The following is a 21,811-nucleotide window of genomic DNA, read 5'->3' as shown; positions in this document are numbered from 1 at the left end:
TTTATATTGTAGTTTAAATAATGGGTTCTATTATTTCCTTAAAATCCTAATATTCCTGGCATTTTATCACTATGTTTACAAGGTATGTTCTTCAAAAATGTGAAAGGAAGAGAAAGGAAACCTATACAATTTTATAACATCAAATATTACTTTGAATTTTAAGACTTAACTACTTGACATTTTCTGCCCCAATCTAGTATTTCCAGTGTCATAACAAAAAACATAAACACTCTACATTTTTCATAGGAATTTGACTTTTTATTCAACAACATTCTCGCTTCTGGGAGAGTTGGGGATCATTTTAAGTTACTGAAGTTAAGACCTAGCACAAAAAGCTACAATCTCTCCAGTTTGTGAAACTTGTATAATTTGATAAACTCAGCTAAACAGCCTAAGTGTACATTTTTTCCACCATGGGCTCTTACTCCATTGGATGCCCTACAGCAAGATGCTCCTTCAGGGTATTTATCAAGCACTTACTGTGTGCAGCGAACTGTATTAGGTGCTCAGGAGAATACCATACAACAGAGTTGATCCCTCTAACAGGGAAGCAGACCTCTCCCCAAATCATCAATAAACTATCCCCACAGTTTATCTACCACTCTAGCAGTTTAGAACCCCTTCTACCTTTCCTACGGGAAACTAATTTCAAAGGACATTTCCTTCATTTAATATGAAAATCTCCATTCTCCTCTTTGTAACATTGTGTTAATTCCTCTCCCTATTATATATAGTATACACATACATACTATATATTTTATATATATATATATATATATATATATATATATATATATATATATATATATATATATACTATCCCTAGGATATATGAGTTGTAAAGCACACCAAAAAAATCACTACTCAATTTACAACACCTGTTGGTAGCACAACTCATTTATTCTCCAGAACTTGCCTGCCCTCAAAATTATGATAGTGAACATCATAATTCCTCCTTCCCCCCTACCCAATGCCCATTAGCAAAAGGAAAGGTGAGCCTCTTAATATCCAGATTAAAGCTGTTCTGTAACCTACTGGTAGCCTAGGCTGGATCATTTTCCTTATAGCTAACTATAATTTTCCACTCATGCCAGCCATATTTGCACACACAAAGTAAACCTCACCACCTAAATCATCTTTGAATAAGTACCATGCAAACTATACATTTTTACACATACACATGTTTGTCCTACTCCCCCGATCCCCAAGCCAAAGTTTTCTCCTCCATTTCTCCATATCTTGTGGAAAAGTTATTTTATTGGACTGAGGAATATGAAATGCCTTTGGATGCATGATTTAACCTTCAGGAAAGTGATGCTTCAGATAACACTGTCAGCAAGTAAAACTTCCAGTCATCTGTACAATTTAGGCATGTGATGTTCACCAATGGCAGGCAGGAAGCCTTTCCCTCCAACTCCTCTTACCCTAATCCAGTAGCCCAAGACAGGCTAGCAAACTAGCATATACCCACAATTTAGGAAATTTAGCATTGGATGAGAGGAAACCAGCCCTGGGCCAAAAAAGTGAACAAATGCAACATAATCTATTTACACATTGTATTTTTAAAGGAAGTATTGAGCCTTGTTCTTACTGTTAGATGCTGATCTTCTTGAAAGACAGTGAGATCTAGTGGACAGAGCATGGGATTAGGAATCAGGAGAGCTAGGTTCTCCTATTTGCCTCTTGTATGACCTTGGACAAGTCACTAAACTTGCCTGTGCTTTCACGTTCTCATCAGTAAAATGAAGATAAAATACTTGTTTTAATCTTAATAATTGATATTTGTTGAGCACTTACTATATGGTAAGCACTGCGATTGATACAAGGGAATCAGGTTGGACAAAGTTAGTGTCCCATAGCAACCTCATGTGAGACAAGGCCTGTATCAAATCTGATCATCTTGTAGGTACCCCAGTGTTTCAGCCATAGTATGTACTTAATAAAATGTCATCATGATTAATATTATTCTGTCAAGTCTTTAGGGAAAAATATTCCTATCTTGGGTTGGATGAGGGTTAGTAGAAATGGTTAGTTCAAACACTGCCAAAGCAGATTTTGCTGGCTGATTAAAATTTCTGGCCGATGGATGTTTCATCTTCAGTTACGATATTAATCAATTCATAGTACTGAGCACTACTCCATGCACAGCACTGTTATAAGCACTTTGGGGACTATAATAGATTTATTAGACATCAATCCTGCCCTCAGGAGAGTACAATCTAGCAGGCGAGACAGACACTAAATCATATAGAGTAGGCATGAAGGAAAGGGAGATATGTGCATGAATTAATGTTTAGGCAATAGGGAATGTAAAACATGTACAGAATGTTATGGGAGTTGCCAGTAGGTGTTTATATAGTGGAGAGGTACCAAACTGGATGTAGGAGAGATTAGAAATACACTGGAGAAGGCCTCCAGCAGGAGATGTGACTTCAGAAGGGCTCTGAAAATGGGGAGAGCAGAGGTTTGTCAAATTTGAAAAGAAAGGGACTTCCTGGCAGACTTGAGGGGAAGACTGAGCAAAAGGTTGGTGGCGGGAGAGATCAAGTGGATATAGCACAGGCCTGGGAGTCAGACAATCGTGGGCTCTAATGTTGGCTCTGCCACCTATCTGTTGTGTGACCTTGGGCAAGTCACTTCACTTCTCTGTACCTCAGATACCTCATCTGTAAAATGGGGATTGAGACTGTGAGCCCCAGGTGGGACAGGGACAGTGTCCAACCCGATTAGCTTGTATCCATCCAGTGCTTAGTACGGTGCCTGGCATATGGTAAGCGCTTAAAAACTACCATAATAATAATAATAATTAATAATTATCAGGCACAATGAATAGGTTAGTTTGAGAGGATTGAAGGGTGTTGTCTGGGGTGTAATGGGAGAAGAGAATGGATATATGGAGGAGAAAGAGTTGATTGAATGCCTTGAAGGAGTTTCTGTTTGATTCAGAGATGAATGGGTAACAATTCAAGGTTTCTGAGGCCTGGGGAGATGTGTGCAGAAAAACATTTTGGGAAAATGATCCAGACAGCAGAGAGAAGTATGAATGAGAAAACTGAAAAGGGGAGAGACTGGAGGCAAGGAGACCAGTGAGGTGGCTGATGAAGTAGTCAAGCTGGGATTTGGCAAGTCCCTGAGCCAGCATGTGAGCATTTGGATAAATAATGTAAATACGTCACTGACTGACTGATTCAATTCCTGGTGAACAATGGCTCTGACAGCTTTCTCTTCTTGAGTTTATGCCTTGCCAATGTTTTCCCCCCACACTGTATTTTAACGTTCATTTTTCTGTTTTCCCTGTTGCATTTTATTTGGTTTTGTAGGGTGTTTTTTTCCCAATCTGATGTTATTTCTGTCAACTAAAGCACTACCAGCCACACTGAAGCAGCCCATGAAGTATGGACTGGAAATGGGAAGGCACTGGAGGCACAGAAACCAGTGAGGAGGCTAACAGTGTAGTAATGCCAGGTTATAACAATCATCTGGACCAGCATATTGGCATTTCGATGTAGAGGAAGGGATGGATTCTGAAAACGTGGAAGAAACGCCAATAGGATTTGGTAACAAACTAAATATGGGAATAAAAAGAGAGGGAGGAGTTAAGGATAATGTCATGGTGGCAGACCTCAGAGATGGGAAAGGATGATGGAGTTGTCAGCTGTGTGGACAAAGTTACGTGGAAGAGAGGATTTGGAAAGGAAAATAAATTTGGTTTGGGGACATCTTGAGTTTGACACGATATTTACCTTGTGCTTAGTACTATGCTAAAAGCTGGGTCAATAAAAATAATCATATCAGACAACTGAACACATGGGGTTTATAATTTGATAGGTAAGGTGAACATGTATCTCATCCCCATTTTACATTTGGGAGCCAGTGTGACCCCGTAGAAAGAAAACAAGGCTGGAAGCTGGGAGAACTGATTTCTATTTTCAGCTTAGCCACTAGCATGCAGGGTGACCTTGGACTGATCACCTATCATGTCTAGGCCTCAGTTTACTCAACTGTGAAATGGGAATAAGATCCCTTTCCTCCCTCCCTCTTAAGACTGTGAGACCCATGGAACAGGGACTGTGCCTGAACTGATTATCATGTATCTACCCCAGCGCTTAGCCCCATAATTACTATTAACACCATAATTATATTATAAAGTTCAGAAAAATGAGGCAGAGAGAGACTGATGACTTGCTCACGGAAACATAAGCAGGCCAGTGGCAGGGGGGGAAGTTGCATTCCTTTTCTTTTGACTGCCAGTTCCATTCTATCTACTAAGTCATGCTGCCTCTTCAATCTACGTGTGAGGCTGGGTTAGGGTTCAAAATAGGGTGACTCAGAGTAAGATATAACAATTCAGCCTACATACTTCTTGTGCAATTCTATGATGAATGGCATAACTCATTGCTCTCGTCCTTCATTTTTTCCATATTTTCAGCATGGAGAGGGCTAATACTTCCCAAGCAAAAAAAAAAAAAAAATCGCTCTCCAAACTGTTTTCTGTTTGATTTTTTTTAAACTTTCTTTGCTCAGAAAACTAGGAACAACCTAAAACAAATAAAATTTTCATGCATTGATCATGTACTGTCTCTGATACCTAATTCCTTCTGTAATGTAGAAGCTTCATCATATTCACCATTAATAACCTTTACTCACCAGTCTGGGAACAGCCCTTGATACCATACAACAAGAGTGAATAACACAATTAATCACTCATATTTATTGAGTACTTAGTGTGTGCAGTACACTTGTATTAAGTAAGCCCACAGTTTGGAGGATTCTTGCCCTGGAGAAATTGCCAATCTAATGGTTATGAATCACGTGTTGTAGTCTAACATAGTACAGCCTCTCCATACCATACACATTTTTACATCATTTTGTGAGGGTGGGGGATGGAACAGACTGGCAAGTGGAAAGGAAGAATGAGGAAGGACGCAAATAAAAGTTACAAAAGCAACACATTATTTCTTTAGATACCAGCTGTCTTCATAACAGTTATGAAGACAGTAACTGTTATGTTATGGAGTTATGAAGACTCCATCTGCCCTAGTGTAATGACTCCAAACAGAAGAATCGGATCTATTTCCCTCTAGTACTTTGCTCCTCTATACAAAGAACAGTGACAAAAGAACCTCAACAACTCAAGTCCCAGCCAATGGTATGATAACAGTTCTTTCAGCTATGTCAATGACAACACAAGTATGTGAGAATAACCCTTTGATGCTGCATCAGGCAACTAGAGATTCGACAGTAATCATAATTCAAACATTTATAAATGAGAGATGCTTCTATTAATCAGTATATCAGCCTCAAAAGAGGAGAAGTTAACAACAAAGACATGCCAACTCCTTAGTCTCCCTTTGTTACTACCAGACAGTATAAAGTTAACTGATCTACTGCAATTTTACTACAAGGCTGGATTCCATAGATATTTTTTCCCCAACCCAGTTAAAACTGCTATGTCACTTTGATACCACTCCAGAACATTTTATTTGCAATTTATAGTCCCTGGGATGTAAACAAGTTTTGACTTCTAAAAGCTAGAGGTTCAGCCCTGATCCCCACAAAATTCAAGGTAAAAAGTTCCATTGGAATTGTTTTTTTTAATCATCTGAAACCTTTCAAAGAGTACTCCCGCAACTAGATCTGAGGCAGATTGACAAAAGATTTCCATAATTTTAAAATGATAAATTATATTTGAATGGGCACAACTCACAGATCAAATATCATTATAGAATAATAATAATAATAGCATTTATTAAGCACTTACTATGTGCAAAGCACTGTTCTAAGCACTGGGGAGGTTGCATGGTGATCAGGTTGTCCCACGGGAGGCTCACAGTCTTAATCTCCATTTACAGATTAACTGAGGCACAGAGAAGTTAAGTGACTTGGCCAAAGTCACACAGCTGACAATTGGCAGAGTCAGGATTTGAACCCTTGACCTCTGACTCCAAAGCCCGTGTTCTTTCCACTGAGCCACACTGCTTCTCTATATCTGAGCTTCTCTCTTCTCTCAGCTTTATATCTGAGGCAAATTAACAATAGGTTGCCATCATTTTTAAAAGATGAAATATATTTAAAAGGGCACATGTTATGGGTCAAATATGGTTGCATTTCTTTTTTCAGCAGGGGAAGGATCAGGAGGAGGAGTAACTGCGCACCAGGTGAATCACGGCAAAAGCTGCATGACAATTCTGAGCCTCACTTTCCATGGACTAGCTAAATTTGGGGTAAAAATTTATCTGGAGTTGTCTACATACTTTTCTGAAACTCTTCCAGTTTTTTAACAGCTTCATCTCGCTCCTGTTGAATTTTGTCACACTGCAAAGGGAGAAAAAGAGAGATATTAAAATTTGGTTCACAATTTAAAGGCAGTGAGCAATAAACCTGGGGCAGTAGACAAACAAATATGAGAAGCATTTATCATATAACCAGACAAAATACTCAAGTGGCGTTTTAAACAATGACTGATACCCTCCCCATGAATAATTTGGTCAGAGTGCTTTTTACATCAGAACACACTTCCAAATGTCCAGTGCCCTCTATGAAACTTAAAGCAATTTAAAAAAACGTCTTTTCTTATCTCCATTCCCTGCCAAATAACAGTTTCATTGAACTTCCTCTAGGGCTAAACACTATGCTCTTCAGAGAGCTTTATTAGCTTCATGTTAGCACCATTTATATTATATTAAGATCCTGATTGAACTAAAAAATACAAATTTCCAGCATGTAAGAACTCTAAACAGAAATGCACTATTCAAAAGGAAGGAGACTCTGATGTTGAAAACACCAGGCTGGAGGATGGAATCCTAAGCATCCCCAAAACTTGGAGAGAAGTATCCCGATTTTAAAGGCCTCAGTTCCAGTGACATAAAGTCTTCGGATCCTTCAGAGTTGCTTTAATCATGTCCTAGTAGGTCTGAGATATATAAAAATAATGAGAATATTTATTAAGCACTTGGTAAGTGGCAAGCACGGTTCTAAGCTCTGGTGTAGATTCAAAATAATCATATCATTATTGAAGCAGTGTGGCCTAGAGGAAAAACCACGGGGCTGGGAGTCAGAAGAACTGGGCTCTAATCCTGATTCACCACTTACCTGCTGGGTGACACTGGGTAAGTCGCTTAATTTCTCTGTGCCTTAATTCCCTCATCTGCAAAATGGGGATTTAATACCTATTCTCCTTCCTACTTGGACTGTGAGCCCTATGTGGAACCTGATTATCTTATATATACTTCAGCACTCAGTACAGTGTTTGGCACATAGCTAGCAATGAATACCATTACTATGTCAAATTACCAAAATATTAGTATTCTGCCCTTCACTGGATTTATCATCTAACCAATCAAATTTATGGAGCATTTATTGTGTAGAGCAATTACTAAGCACTTAGGAGAGTGCATACAACAGAGTTAGTAGACACATTCCCCATCCAATAAATAGCTTACAGTGTAGAAGGGAGTATTTTATTCCTGTTTTACAGATGAGGAAACTGAGGCCCAGAGAGAGTGACTTCCCCAAGCTCACACAACAGGCAAATATCTGAGGTAGAATTAGAACCTGGGTCTCCCGACTCTCGGGCCCATGCTAATTCCATTAAGCCATAGCATTTTTGGGTTCATTCCCTTCAACATCTCTTAACATGAGAAAAAGATGTTTTATGGCAGATTTATGTCTACATCCCTTGATTTATGTGTATATGAGGAAATCGATTCAAGTTCATTATATCATTGGATAGCTGCAAGTATAATTTCCTAAGTGAAAAGGAGTAGCCTTTTATAAATCTACCTCCTGACACATAACCAAAAGAAACACCAACTTACAGGGCATTCCCCACAACTACAACCTTCATTAAATGTGTACTGTGCTTGTGGAAATAATATAACTAAACTGGCAGGATTTTTATTTCCCAGAAACCACTTGGAACTGCCTCATCAGGTTGTTTACACGAAATAGTTCTGGTCTTGAGTTTCATTTTCAAGTGAATTCAGCACTGTTTAAAAAGGCCAGTCAGAGACCTGCCAAATTTACCAAGATTGGCTACAAGGAGGCAGAAATGGTTAATTTTAACCACAAAGTGCCTCTACGTTGCTAGCATAGAACTCCATAGAAATATCAGACAAGTCTGTGTTTATTTCAATACTTCCTCACAGTCTGTGCCTTTGGCTGAAAATGACAGTGCAAATGGCCCGCCCAGATATATACCACCTTGCTCAGCCTGAACAGGTAAGGGAACTATTGGAAAGGTAGTCCTTTAAGGAAAGTAGCATGGCCTAATGGAAAAGAACACAGGCCTGGGAGTCAGAGGACCTGGGTGCTAATTCCGGCTCTACTAGTTGTCTGCTAGGTGACCCTGATCAAGTCACTTCACTTCTCTGTACCTCAGTTTCCTCAACTGTAAAATGGGTATTCAATACCTGTTCTCCCTCCTACTTAAACTGTGAGCTCCAGGAGGGACACAACTGTGTCTGACTTGATTATTTTGTATCTATCCCAGCACTTAGAACAGTGTTTTACATAGTAAATGCATAATACCATAATAAACCCCTAAAAACTATCAGCCAAAATTGAATTTTATGCTGCAAAAGCAAAGGCAAATAGAAACCTTCAATCAATCAGTGGAACATACTGACCCCTACCCACACAAAAAAACAAACAAACAAGCAAAAGAATATATCAGGATGTTAAGGGACACTGAGAACAGAAGTTACCTAGAAAGAAATATAGCCACTTGTTGCATGAAAGCTGGCCAGCTACAGAGTTAACATAACATGGCATGAAAAATTAGTTTCCGATGAAGGCTGGGCCACAGAAATGGCTGCTCAATATACCTCCCTCTGCAGAAATATTCCCTCCACTAGGTCAAAACTTTCAATTATGGAAGAAGAAAAGTTTCCACTCTGCATTTCAACTACGATATCATTAGGGAATTTAGGAGGGCTTCTGACAGTATGAGGTTTCTTGGAGGCTCTTCCTGCCATGTTATCAAAGACATGGCTTATGCATGTGTACAGCTGCAGTGCTCCGCACACTGTAAGCGCTCAATAAATACGATTGAATCAGTCACCGTGGGTGACTACTACGGTGTGAGTTTTGCTTAATGTGAGGTTTTGCAAGCATCCAGTCCTCGCATCAGAGAACTGGGTATAAAAGGTGTGTAATCAAATATCCTCTAGCTTTAAGTCCTCCAGACCTGCTCAGGAGCATTGTGGAAACACTTTGACCTAAGGCCCTCTCTAGAACAATTATTATTGTTTTACCCCATCCTGACTTTTTTATGGTATTTGGTAAGTGCTTACTAGCTGGAGTATATACAAGATAATCAGGTTGGACACAGTCCATGTCTTTCATGGGGCTCCCAGTCTTAATCCCCATTTTACAGATAAGGTAACTGAGGAACAGAGAAGTTAAGTGACTTGCCTAAGGTCACAAGCAGCAGACAAGTGGTGGAGTGGGAATTACAACGTAGTCCTTTGATTCCCAGGCCCATGCTCTTTTCATTAGGCCATGCTGCTTCTCTTAATTAATCCTCATAAGGAGAAATAAAGATTATTTAAGACTCTCTATGCTTACCAGAGCATTGCCCATATCTGACAAGCTGGTTGAAGTAGTAGTAATGGAATATACTGAGCTCCCACAGGGCTTATCATGGGAAATTTCATCACACATGTAGACAGTAATGCCCAAACATGAGGAAGAAAGAAATGACTCATTTGGAATTGTACAACTTAATAGAACCTGCCTATTTATACTCAGGAAATGTGCTAAACAGCTTTTACAGGAAGTCCTAGGATTTACAACACAACTGCTCCCTAAAAATGACCCCAAGTTGAAATATTATAAATTTGAACCATTTCCCCCCACCACTCAATTGTATTTATTGAGACCTTACTGTTTGCAGAGCACTTTAGTAAGTACTCAGGAGAGTACAGTGCAATACACACGATCCCTGCCCATGAGGAGTTTACAGTACAAAAGCAATGTTATAAATGGGGAATAGGCTCCTGAACCAAAGTCATATACCTATTTTTATCAAAATTACCCAAAATTGTATATTCAGTCAATTATAGGCAGGTACCTGAACTACATTAATATATTTATATTGAATCAGAGAGGTTCCAAGTTTACGTAGCCTACTTTTGCACTATTAAAAATAAAATGGATGCATCAATCTTCCCTGGGCATTCTGCCCAGTAATGATGATGGCATTTGTTAAACGCTTACTACATGCCAGACACCGTATTGAGCACTGGAGTGGATACAAGCAAATCTGGATGGACATAGTACCTATCCCTCATGGGGCTCACCTTTTTAATCCCCATTTTACAGATTAGAAAACTGAGGCCCAGAGAAGTGAACTGACTTGTCCAGTCCATAGCAGACAAGTTGGCAGAAGCGCGATTATAATACAGGTCCTTCCAACTCCCAGGCCCATGCTCCTTTCACTAGACCAAGCTGCTTCCCGTAATGACTAATAAGCATTTTGCCTCTCCATCAATCATATTTATTGAGTGCTTACTATGTGCAGAGCACTGAACTAAGACCTTGGGAAAGTACACTATAACAGAGCCGGTAGACACATTACCTACCCACAAGGAGTTTACAGTCTAGAGGGGTAGACAATCATTAATACACACAAATTATGGATATGTACATAAGTGCTGTGGGGCTGAGGGAGGGGTGAATAAAGCATTCAAATTCAAGTGAATAAAAGTAAAAGGAAAATCTTGATTGTACCCAAATAATAGAACATTATTGACTATATCCTTCACCAACAGCAAGAACCATAGGGTGTTCATGTTACTGCCACAAAGCATGACACTCAGGTCTAGATTGATCACTTTTCAATAGGTTCTAAACCTTCCCTTGTGAGAAAAACTATTACCATGCTGTGAAATCCAAATCAAACAAATAATGCTTGGTGAATAAAGACAACTGGAAGAAGCTTTGCTCAACATCAAAGAAAACCCTATCAGAGCAAGAAATCCCATCTGCCTCTACTAGTATGACTAATGAATAGAGAGGTAGTCATTAATACTGTGGATACCATTATGAGACAACCCCAGGATTAGTTTGACGCAAATGACTCTACAATCAAAGAAAGATGAGCTACAAAGCAAAGAGGGCATAGGTCTCAATACACTTATGAAAGAAACCTAAATCATGGCATCTGGAATAAGGTAAATAACATATCTGACAAGCTGTGGGACATGGCAATAGAAAGGCTTTTATGCCACTCAGGCCGAAACCAAACCACCATCTAATGTGCATCTCTGATAGTGAATATGGACCAATACAGCACCACTGAAAAGTACAGAGAGATCCATCTTCATCTCAGAAATGGACAGAATTAAAGATGGCAACAATAGTAAGTATAATTAGTATGGTATTTGTCAAGCTCTTACCATGTATCGAGCCCTGTTCTAAGTGCTGGGATGGATCCAAAATAATCAAGTCAGACCCAATCCCTGTTGCACACAGGGCTCGCTATTTAAGTAAGAGGGAAAACAGGCTTGAATCCCCATTTTACAATTGAGGAAATTGAGGCCCAGAGAAGTGAAGTGACTTGCCCAAGGTTACACAGCAGGAAGTAGTGCAGCCGGAATTAGAATGCAGGTCTCTGACTTCCAGGCCCATCATCATAATAATAATAATGGCATTTATTAAGCGTTTATTATGTGCAAAGCCCCATGTTCTTCCCACTAGGCCCCGCTGCTTCCCTTCTACTGAATCATCTACTTACACAACCTTCCACCAGTAAGGAAGTTCTATGTCTTCGTACTAGCATTTAATGAATCGCTGCCATAGTAAATGTCTCAGTTTCCTCATCTGTAAAATGGGGATTAAATCTTACTCCCTCCAGTTTAGACTGGGAGTCCCTTCTGGGATACAGCCTGGGTCCAACCTGGTGTCTTGTATCCACCTCAGCCCTGGAACCTAACAACTACTTAAAATGTACCATAATAATTATTACTACTACTGGAAAATAGACTAGGACCCTGGCCCACAAGGGACTCATGATTTAAGAACAGAAGGTGGGGAGCCGGGACAGGTAACAGATACATAAGGACTGATGGATCAAAATGAACTACTATTACTACCTCTCGGTTCAACCTTCACATCATCACTAAAATCAGTCCTTTCCTCTCCATCCAAAGTACTGCCATGTTTATCGAAGCACGTCTCCTATCTTGCTTTGATTACTGTATCAGCCTCCTTGCTGACCTCCCTGCCTCCTATATCTCCCCACTCCGGACCATATTTTACTCCACTGCCTGGATCATTTTTCTACAGAAACATTCAGTCCATGTTTCCTCATTCCTCGAGACTCTCCAGTGGTTGCCCATTCATCTCCGCATCAAACAGAAATTCCTTACTGTAGGCTTTAAAGCACTCAATCACCTTGCTTCTTCCTACCTCACCTCACTATACTCTCCTACAACACAGCCTGCACACTTTGCTCCTCTAATACTAACCTACTCACTGTACCTCGATCTCACCTACCTCACTGCCAAACTCTCACCCATATCCTGCGTCTGGCCTAGAACGCCCTCCCTTTTCATATCCAACAGACAACTACTCTCCCCACCCTTAAAGCCTTACTGAAGGCACATCTCTAAGAGGTCTTCCCTGACTAAGCCCTGATTTCCTCTTTTGGTTCGCCCAGTCCATAAGCACTTATGTACATATCCATAATTTATTTATATTAATGTCTGTCTCCCCTTCTTGACTGTAAGCATGTTGTGGACAAGGAATGCGTCTGTTGTACTCACCCAAGCACTTAGTACAGTACCCTATACGTAATAAGCATCCAATAAACACAATTCATTCATTGACTCTAAAATAAAATATGACACAAGGATAAATTCACACACTAAAACCAGAAAGCAGTAGGGTACTGATCATTTCGTCATTTCTTTCTGAAATCTGCCGCACGGTACAGACAAACCCTAGAGGAAGACAGGCCACTTAAGTGTGTGCCAGTACCACCTCAAGGTGTTGGCAATGAATTTGTCCTGTCAAACCTATAAAGTCATCCCGGCAGCCATGCTAAAGCAGATTCTTTAATAGTTTGCAAATCTACAGCTGGAAAATGCCAAGTGTCTTCATGTGCCTGTGCCTTCTATTTTTTGCAACTGAACTACGAGGAAACTGGCAGTTGCATGATTTACCATCTGTCTTGTTCAAGGACAGGGAAAGAAATGTGTGCCCCAAATTCAGTTTGTTATCTGGGGCAGACTTTCCAGCATGTCTGTATGGTATTCATTGAGCTCTTACTGCTTGTGGAGCAATTTACTAAGCACTTGAAAGAGTACAGTACAACAGAGTGGGCAGATACATTCCCTGAACAGTTCGCAGGTGGCTGCATTAAGCGGGCGGCGGAGGAGGCCACGGTGGCCACTGGCCCGGGGGGCGAGGAGCCCCCGCTGCAGCTTCAGGGCGCCGGCGTCTGCAAGTGGTTCAACGTACGCATGGGTTTCGGGTTCCTCTCCATGACCGCCCACGCCGGAGTCGTACTAGACACCCCCGTGGACGTCTTTGTGCACCAGCCCAGCCCGCACCCTCCGCTCCTCCGCCGCTAATCTCCACCGTACCTCGTTCTCGCCTGTCCCGCCATCGACCCCCGGACCACGTCATCCCCCGGGCCTAGAATGCCCTCCCTCTGCCCATCCGCCAAGCTAGCTCTCTTCCTCCCTTCAAGGCCCTATTGAGAGCTCACCTCCTCCAGGAGGCCTTCCCAGACTGAGCCCCTTCCTTCCTCTCCCCCTCGCCCCCCTCCATCCCCCCCTTCTTACCTCCTTCCCTTCTCCACAGCACCTGTATATATGTATATATGTTTGTACATATTTATTACTCTATTTATTTATTTTACTTGTACATATCTATTCTATTTATTTTATTTTGTTAGTATGTTTGGTTTTGTTCTCTGTCTTCCCCTTTTGGACTGTGAGCCCACTGTTGGGTAGGGACTGTCTCTATATGTTGCCAATTTGTACTTCCCAAGCGCTTAGTACAGTGCTCTGCACATAGTAAGCGCTCAATAAATACGACTGATGATGATGATTCCCTGCCCACAGTGAGCTTACAGCCTACAAGGAGCCACAACAGCGTAACTCCCAGTGAAACAAGCATTTTTGCTCATTCCCCCCACCCACCTCCGATTAGTTTTTCTTTTCTCTCTTACCACCTCAAGAACTTGCTGGGGGGTGGCATGCCTTTCCTTGGATATAATTTCCCAAGCCACAGTGTGGCATGAAAGTTCTCTTTCCCCACAGCTGCTTTACTTGTCTAAACTGCTCTCTCATTGTGTAAGAATTGCCCACTAAGACCTCGTAATAGCAACAGATGTTCTCATGACCACACTGCTTAATTATAATTTTCAATCATTCTACGTTGCTCACAGCTTGTGTAGAATGCAGCAGTATGATTGCTGGCTAGCTAAAGCAGCCCAGATTATGTTACGTCTGCCCGTAGTCTCTATTTTTGGCTCTTTATGAAATGGTGAATTGATCTGAGGTTGACCTGGCTGGTTTTAAAAGCCTTTAATAGGGTAGTCCCTGGAGATGTTCCAGATTTTCCCTTCAGCCTCATCCTGGCAGATACCTGAATTCTGACCCGAAGCCTGTCTCTCAAGGGTTTGGGCAGCCCCTTTGACAAGGGTCTCTAAGGGAGCTAGCTAGCTCCCCTTAGTCTGAACCAGCCTCATCCACCTTCCCCCGATTTTCAATACAACCTGATGTGATTTGGTTTCAAGCAGGTCTTTATCTGGACAACAATGGGTCCTATGTCATGAAACCTTCCCATTTTCTTCCCTGTCCAGTACAAGGTCTTTTCATTTGTTTTCTCTTTCAAAGGATGGTTTTCCAAACGTTTTACTACACATCCTGTTTCTATATCTACAAACACCTATGTAATATAAGCTTATTCACATATATTTAGTATAGAATCTTCAAGGGTTTGGTGGGAGAATTCTGTATAGTGCCCCTTACAATACAGTTACCTCACAGTAAGCCAGCTAATTCATTCATTCATTCAATCGTATTTATTGAGCGCTTACCGTGTGCAGAGCACTGTACTAAGCGCTTAGAATGTACAAGTTGGCAACATATAGAGACGGTCCCTACCCAACAGCGGACTCACAGTCTAGAAGGGGGGGACAGACAACAAAACAAAACATATTAACAAAATAAAATAGAATAGTAAATATTTACAAGTGAAATAGAGTAATAAATCTGTACAAACATATATTCAGGTGCTGTGGGGAGGAGAAAGAGGTAGGGTGGGGGGCATGGGGGGGAGAGGAAGGAGGGAGCTAAGTCTGGGAAGGCCTCCTGGAGGAGGTGAGCTCTCAGTAGGGTTTTGAAGGGAGGAAGAGAGCTAGCTTGGCGGATGTGCGGAGGGAGGGCATTCCAGGCCATGGGGAGGACGTGGGCTGGGGGTTGATGGCGGGACAGGCAAAAACGAGGCACAATGAGGAGGTTAGCGGCAGAGGAGCAGAGGGTGTGGGCTGGGCTGGAGAAGGAAAGAAGGGAGGTGAGGTAGGAGGGGGCGAGGTGATGGAGAGCCTTGAAGCCGAGAGTGAGGAGTTTTTGCCTGATGCATAGGTTGACTAGTAGCCACTGGAGATTTTTGAGGAGGGAAGTAACATGCCCAAAGTGTTTCTGCACAAAGATTATCCGGGCAGCAGCGTGAAGTATAGATTGAAGTGGGGAGAGACAGGAGGATGGAAGATCAGAGAGGTGGCTGATGCAGTAATCCAGTCGGGATAGGGTGAGAGATTGAACCAACAGGGTAGCAGTTTGGATGGAGAGGAAAGGGCGGATCTTGGCGATGTTGCAGAGGTGAGACCAGCAGATTTTCGTGATGGATTGGATGTGAGGGATGAATGAGAGAGCAGAGTCGAGGATGACACCAAGTTTGTGGGCTTGTGAGATGGGAAGGATGGTAGTGCCTCAACAGTGATGGGAAAGTCAGGGAGAGGGCAGGGTTTGGGAGGGAAGATAAGGAGCTAATGGAAGGGGAGAAGCAGATAATACAGAACAATAGATACAATCGTACTTACTGAGCACTTACTGAATGCAGAACACTGTACTAGGCACTTGGGAGAATAGAATACAACAGAATTGGTAAACACGTTCCCTGCCCACAACATAGGGAGCTTTTCAGAGTCCCAGACAGTCTAAATCCTGGGTTGGGGAACACTGGAGATAGAGTCAGTGTTGCATTTTTCGGGGATGGGTTCGGGAAGAAAAGCAGGATTATATATAATGAAAGTTCTGGAAACTCTGTCTTGGGTAATTCACAATGTGGGTTGCTGATTCAGGGATAGTCAAGTGATGACTTGACCTGTGCCATTATGGAAGGACTTTACCCATCACCTGTGAATGTTTCCAAATTTATAATCTTAAGAGCACAAAACAAATGAAATCATATCAACTTGGGGAAAAAAAAAACCCTCTCCTTTTCTCTATCCAGAAAGACACTGAGTTCTTTTCCCTTCAGCTTTCAGAAGATTAAATAACCTTAACTGCTGTAAAAGCTGTCATAAAGCATTGTCCAAATTCAAGGTTGATTATAAGGGGAATGTATACCAGAACATAGATCCTTTTCTTTGTTTTTGGATAGGCTGCTCTTAATAAGTGACACTTTCACTTTCGAATTGCTAAGAAATCTTTTTTTTTCCTGGCCAGACCACTGGCAATGCTAGTTCAGAGAAAATGCAGGTAAGTCAAAGATACATTTTGCTTTAAAAAAAGTTAATGCAATCTACGGTACCTTGCCTTTTAAAGTGTTCTTTAGATTTTTAAAGTGAAATACTTCCGAAATTTCACTCCTGAAAACACATGAGGGAATCTTAATACCCAACAAAGCTAAAAGAGACATGTTATCAAATAAACTGCTCCTTGAAGTCTAAACCTTGGAAGGTATCTGCCTGTTCCATTTCCATTTACTGTTCCTGGCAGTGTGTCAGGAGACCCGGATGTACTGTTGCACTGGATCACACTAACACTACTTCTCTGACTACTTAAACATTCCTTCACTTCAAAAATGGAAACACCCCAGAGCCCTTCATTAACTCTAATTATTTGTCTTCATGTAGAAGCAGCAGGCCCAGTTAATAGAGCACGGGCATGGGAGTCAGAAGGACCTGAGTTCTAATCCTGAACCTGCCACTTGCCTGCTGTGTGACCCTGGGCAAGTCACTTCACTTCTCTGGGCCCCAGTTACATCATCTGCAAAATGGGGATTAAGACTGTAAGTTCCATGTGGGACAAGGACTGAGTCCAACTTGATTAGCTTGCATCTACCCGAGTACTTAGTACAGTGATTGGTACACAGTAAGTGCATAAAAAATACCATAAAAAAAGGCACTGGTATCTTAAAACCCAAAACGCTTGTCCTCATGCCCCTGACTGTATTCCAACATATATTCCAACATATGCAATCAAAAAGAGACTTTTCTCCAATTTAGAAAAATAGCATTTGATATTAGCCATCAGCTGAGCCATTTGCTATGCAATCATCACTGCCCTGATCCCCATTCTTTAATGTGGCTGCTTCAGCAGTAAGCAGAGGAGGGAGGAAACAAAGCAAAATCTCAGCATATCTGGCCTGAAGCCAAAGCTCAGAGAAAAATGTCAGGAAAGTCTCTGACTGGCTCAGAAGGCAAAGAAAGGCCAGGAAATCTAATGAGGGAGTTGGAAGATGAGGCCAACAGGCATGAAGTGAAGGAGGAAGTGAGAAAGGGAAGGGCGAAAAAGAGAAAGACAACAAAATAGTGCAGACAGAGGTTAGGGAGAAGAGAAAACTGAGATCTTAATATCTCTGCAGATTCTACACAGGTTTCTGAACATAAGAACAGCCCTAAAAATAGATAAGCAGGGTGACCTAATGGATAAAGTAAAGGCTTGAGAGTCAGAAGGACCTGGGTTTTAATCCCAGATCTGCTACTTGTCTTTTGCATGACCCTGAATTCTCTATGCCTCTGTTACCTCATCTGTAAAATGGGGGTTAGGATTGGGAGCCCCAAATGGATTACGTACAACTTGATGACCTTGTATCTACCCCAGTGTTTAGTACAGTACCTGACACAGAGTAAGTACTTAACAAATGCCATTAAAAAAAATAAAAAAGATATGGTCAATTCTATTCTGTGGGGGTGGGCTTTCTGAAGAGCTTTGTGACAGAACTCACGCCATGTCTGATGCTGGACAAATATGAAAAACCCCTTTGGATCCAGAAAGTTGCATGTTGGGAGACATGCCCCAATTTCCTATGAGTTCTATGCACAACATGCAATCAAAACACTAATAAACATGCAATCAAGACACTAATTCCTGAATAACTGACTGCCTACAACTAGATGAGGAGTCTTGGTGGAAATGTGTGGCTCTGATCAAGTCATAGTGGCTGAGCCAAATGAATTTATAAGCGCAAAATTGTACTGGGTTGATGCATATCCAATCATCCCTCTATTTTTCCAAATTGAACAAGAGATTGGTTGCACCTGCCACTAATTTCATCAGGGCCTCATCACTTGGTTTCAGAGGTACCCCCTCTGCCTTTTGAAATTCCTATAAAGCAGTGAAAACAACATTCCTTTGCAATTAGATCAATCAGAAAACCATTCAATTTTTAAAGGGACTATGTATTACTTTCTGAGTGTGAATTGTCAGAATCTGAGCTGTTTCTTGCTAGCCTCAATATTTTTAAGCACTTACCATTACAATTATTATATTTGTTAAGTATCTAATATGTGTCAAGCACTGTTCTAAACACTGAGAAAGATACAAGTTAACCTGGTCAGACACAATCCCTGTCCCACATGGGGCTCACAATCTAAGTAGGAGGGAGAACTGGGTTTGAATCCCCATTTTACCACTGAGCAAGCAGAGACATGAAGAAGGTAAAGTACTTGCCCAAGAAGTTAAGTACTTACTGTGCACATAGCTCTCTACCAGGTACTTGGGCAAGGACATCAGAATCAAAAGGCTAGTTTTTGCCATCAAGAAATTTACAATCTAATGGGAAGGTGGAACTGTAATATTAATAGTGGTATTTAGGTGCTTACTTTATGCCAAGCATTGTACTAAAGGATGGGGTAGATATAAAATAATCAGATTGGACACAATCCCTCTATCACAAAGGATTCACAGTTTAAAAGGAAAGAAGAAAAACGGAATTATTTAGAAATAGTGGGAGCAAGAAGAACAACAGAGATGTAATTGCTAACAAGAGTATGGGAAACTGAATAAGTGAATAAATAAGGCAATGAGTGGGGTACATAAATTGTGTGTGTCTGAGTGAGAGCGCTAAAAGGATGGGTTTTGGATAATCAACCAGTTGTATTTATTAAGCATGTGTGCAGAGCACTCTACTAAGAGCTTGGGAGAGTACACTGTAACTGAGCTGGCAGAGTGATCACTCATCTGGGGTTGGACTAAATTAATCAGGGAAGGTTTCCTAAATGAGGTGGGTTTTCAGATTACATTTTAATCCATGAAAACATTAGCCTTCTCTCATACTTTCATACATCAATGAAAATACTACTCATCTTCTGATTTGATCATCCACATCGCCTAAAATATAAAAACAATATAGTAGCCCGGACAAACCTCTAAGGACATAATTTAACATGGTTTCTGGGTGGCTGAAGGCTATCCTTTGAATTCTAATCTGAAATAATGATGTATGCACCTCAGAGTAGTTTGGCCTTTTATTATTTTTCAGTTTGCTAATCAGAATCTCAAGTGCGACAGATAGAAAAGCCTTCCAGAAGTTAAGATACTGCAGTTATTGATTCTCCATTTCTCTAAGGGGAGACAGAGAAGGGGATTGGTCAAAGATTTTAGATTCTAGTCTGGCACACCCACGGATTTGTTGTATCATCTTGGACCACAGTAGGTAAGATGAAACCCATGGAATTTTCAGAGGCCACCCCTGACCAACACTCCTCCTTGATTTTTAAACAGACTTGGTAGGAGTTTAAAATTGCCCACAACCGTAGCCCAGGTATAGGTACTTCTGGCATAAATAGCAAAACTGGGAGGGAAATCGACCAAGTTCATTCAACTGAATATCCAGTGCGTTATTCTGTCTCCACTGCTTGTATATATTTTCATGTCTGTTTCCCCTGCACTCGCAAATGTGTAAAATCAGTTACACAAGTTCCAGTCAATTATTTATTCCAATTACTCTATTTGCAAATATTTTTAGGTCTGTACCCCCGATTTGAGTGTAAGTGAATGGATTTTGGGCTTCCATCGTACTTTCCCAAGAGGTTACTTATATGTACTGTGAAATGCACCAATGGGGGCTCAGTCCTTTCTGATATCCCAACCTCCTGTCTCTCCCCACTTCAATCTATATTTCACTCTGCTGCCCAGATTATCTTTCTACAGAAACACTCTGGGCATGTCACCCCTTCTTCAAATCTCCAGTGGTTGCCTATCAACCTCTGTATCAAGCAAAAACTGCTCACTACTGGCTTCAGAGCTCTCCATCACCTTGCCCCTTCTTACCTCGCCTTCTACAGCCCAGCCCTAACACTCCGCTCCTCTGGTGCTAACCTTCTCACTGTGCCTCGTTCTCAGCTGTTCCGCTGTCGACCCCTGTCCCATGTCCTATCTCTGGCCTGGAATGCCCTCCCTCGTCACCTTCGCTAAACTAGCACACTTCCCCCTTCAAAGTCCAGGCTAAACCCCTCTTTTCATCTGCTCCTCCTCCCCCTCCATTGCCCCAACTCCCTCCCTCTGCTCTACATCCCCTCCCTGCCCCACAGCACTTGTTTATATATATACATATTTATTATTCTATTTATTGTATTAATGATGTGCATATCTATCTATAATTATATTTATTCATATTGATGCTATTGATGCCTGTTTACTTGTTTTGATGTCTGTCTCCCCCCTTCTAGACTATGAGCCCGTTGTTGGACAGGGATTGTCTCTGTTGCTGAATTGTACTTTCCAAGCACTTAGTACAGTGCTCTACACACAGTAAGCGCTCAATAAATACGACTGAATGAATTAATCAATACCATTATCCCCACTGTTAGAGTGTAAACTCCTTGTGGACTTGGGAATGTGTGTTGTGCTTCTGTTGTACGTTCCTATGTGCTTAATTAGTATATATTCAACAAACACTATTCCTACCACCACTACAACAAATAACCTGCAGCTCACACACAGACGTTGGACACCACTTCCGGGACCGAACCCAGGTGCTGCCTTATCACAGCAACTATCTCACCAGTCTCTCATCATGAGGTGTCCAGAATAGCAGCCTGGCTCTCTAGAAGGGTGGCTGTGATACTCAGACCCAGAGGTAATGCTATCCAACCCAGCCCCTAGTTTTTTTCACTCTAATGTTAATCCTGAAATTTGAAACACAGATACTGTGGGTTTGGAGTTCTGAAGTAGGTTGAAGATATGTAATTCTGGTTTCCTGAAAGGGATAATGAGCAATTGTTCATTTCTTTCTCTCTTTCACTGCCTCCTATTCCCAATCTCTTCTCGAACATGTGTGCCCTTTCCTTGGGACTCCCTGCTATTTCTTCGCTTTCATTAGCCTTCTTCCTTTACTCTTAGAAGCATATTTATTAACAAATGATCCCAGGCATTATGTAGAACCTCTCAACAAAAATAAGGAAGTCTAATGTAAGGGGTGAGTGGCAGAGCATTATTTTTCCAACTATTAGCCAACAACAAAAACTCCACCAAATAATCAACAGTCTTTTGATTGGGGTTCTGTTTCTGGAGGGTTTTTTGTCTGGTTTTGTTTTAATTTCCAGGTGTGCAGTCCATAGAATATG

The 21,811-nt window shown here is 41.3% G+C and overlaps 1 protein-coding gene across 2 annotated transcripts in view; it reads right to left on the bottom strand.

The window, feature by feature from the left end:
* Positions 1-21,811, bottom strand: part of SHTN1 (shootin 1) — a 117,255-nt gene that overhangs the window by 74,192 nt on the left and 21,252 nt on the right. For both annotated transcript variants that reach the window (XM_038757686.1, XM_038757687.1), the window contains exon 3: positions 6,255-6,315. In XM_038757686.1, coding sequence (XP_038613614.1) covers positions 6,255-6,315 — 61 coding nt within the window. The remainder of the gene's footprint in view (positions 1-6,254; positions 6,316-21,811) is intronic.

The sequence above is a fragment of the Tachyglossus aculeatus genome, chromosome 16, assembly GCF_015852505.1.
Source record: "Tachyglossus aculeatus isolate mTacAcu1 chromosome 16, mTacAcu1.pri, whole genome shotgun sequence".
Lineage (NCBI taxonomy): Eukaryota > Metazoa > Chordata > Mammalia > Monotremata > Tachyglossidae > Tachyglossus > Tachyglossus aculeatus.
Note: the sequence above shows the minus strand (reverse complement) of the source record. Positions and strands in the feature narration are given on the sequence as shown.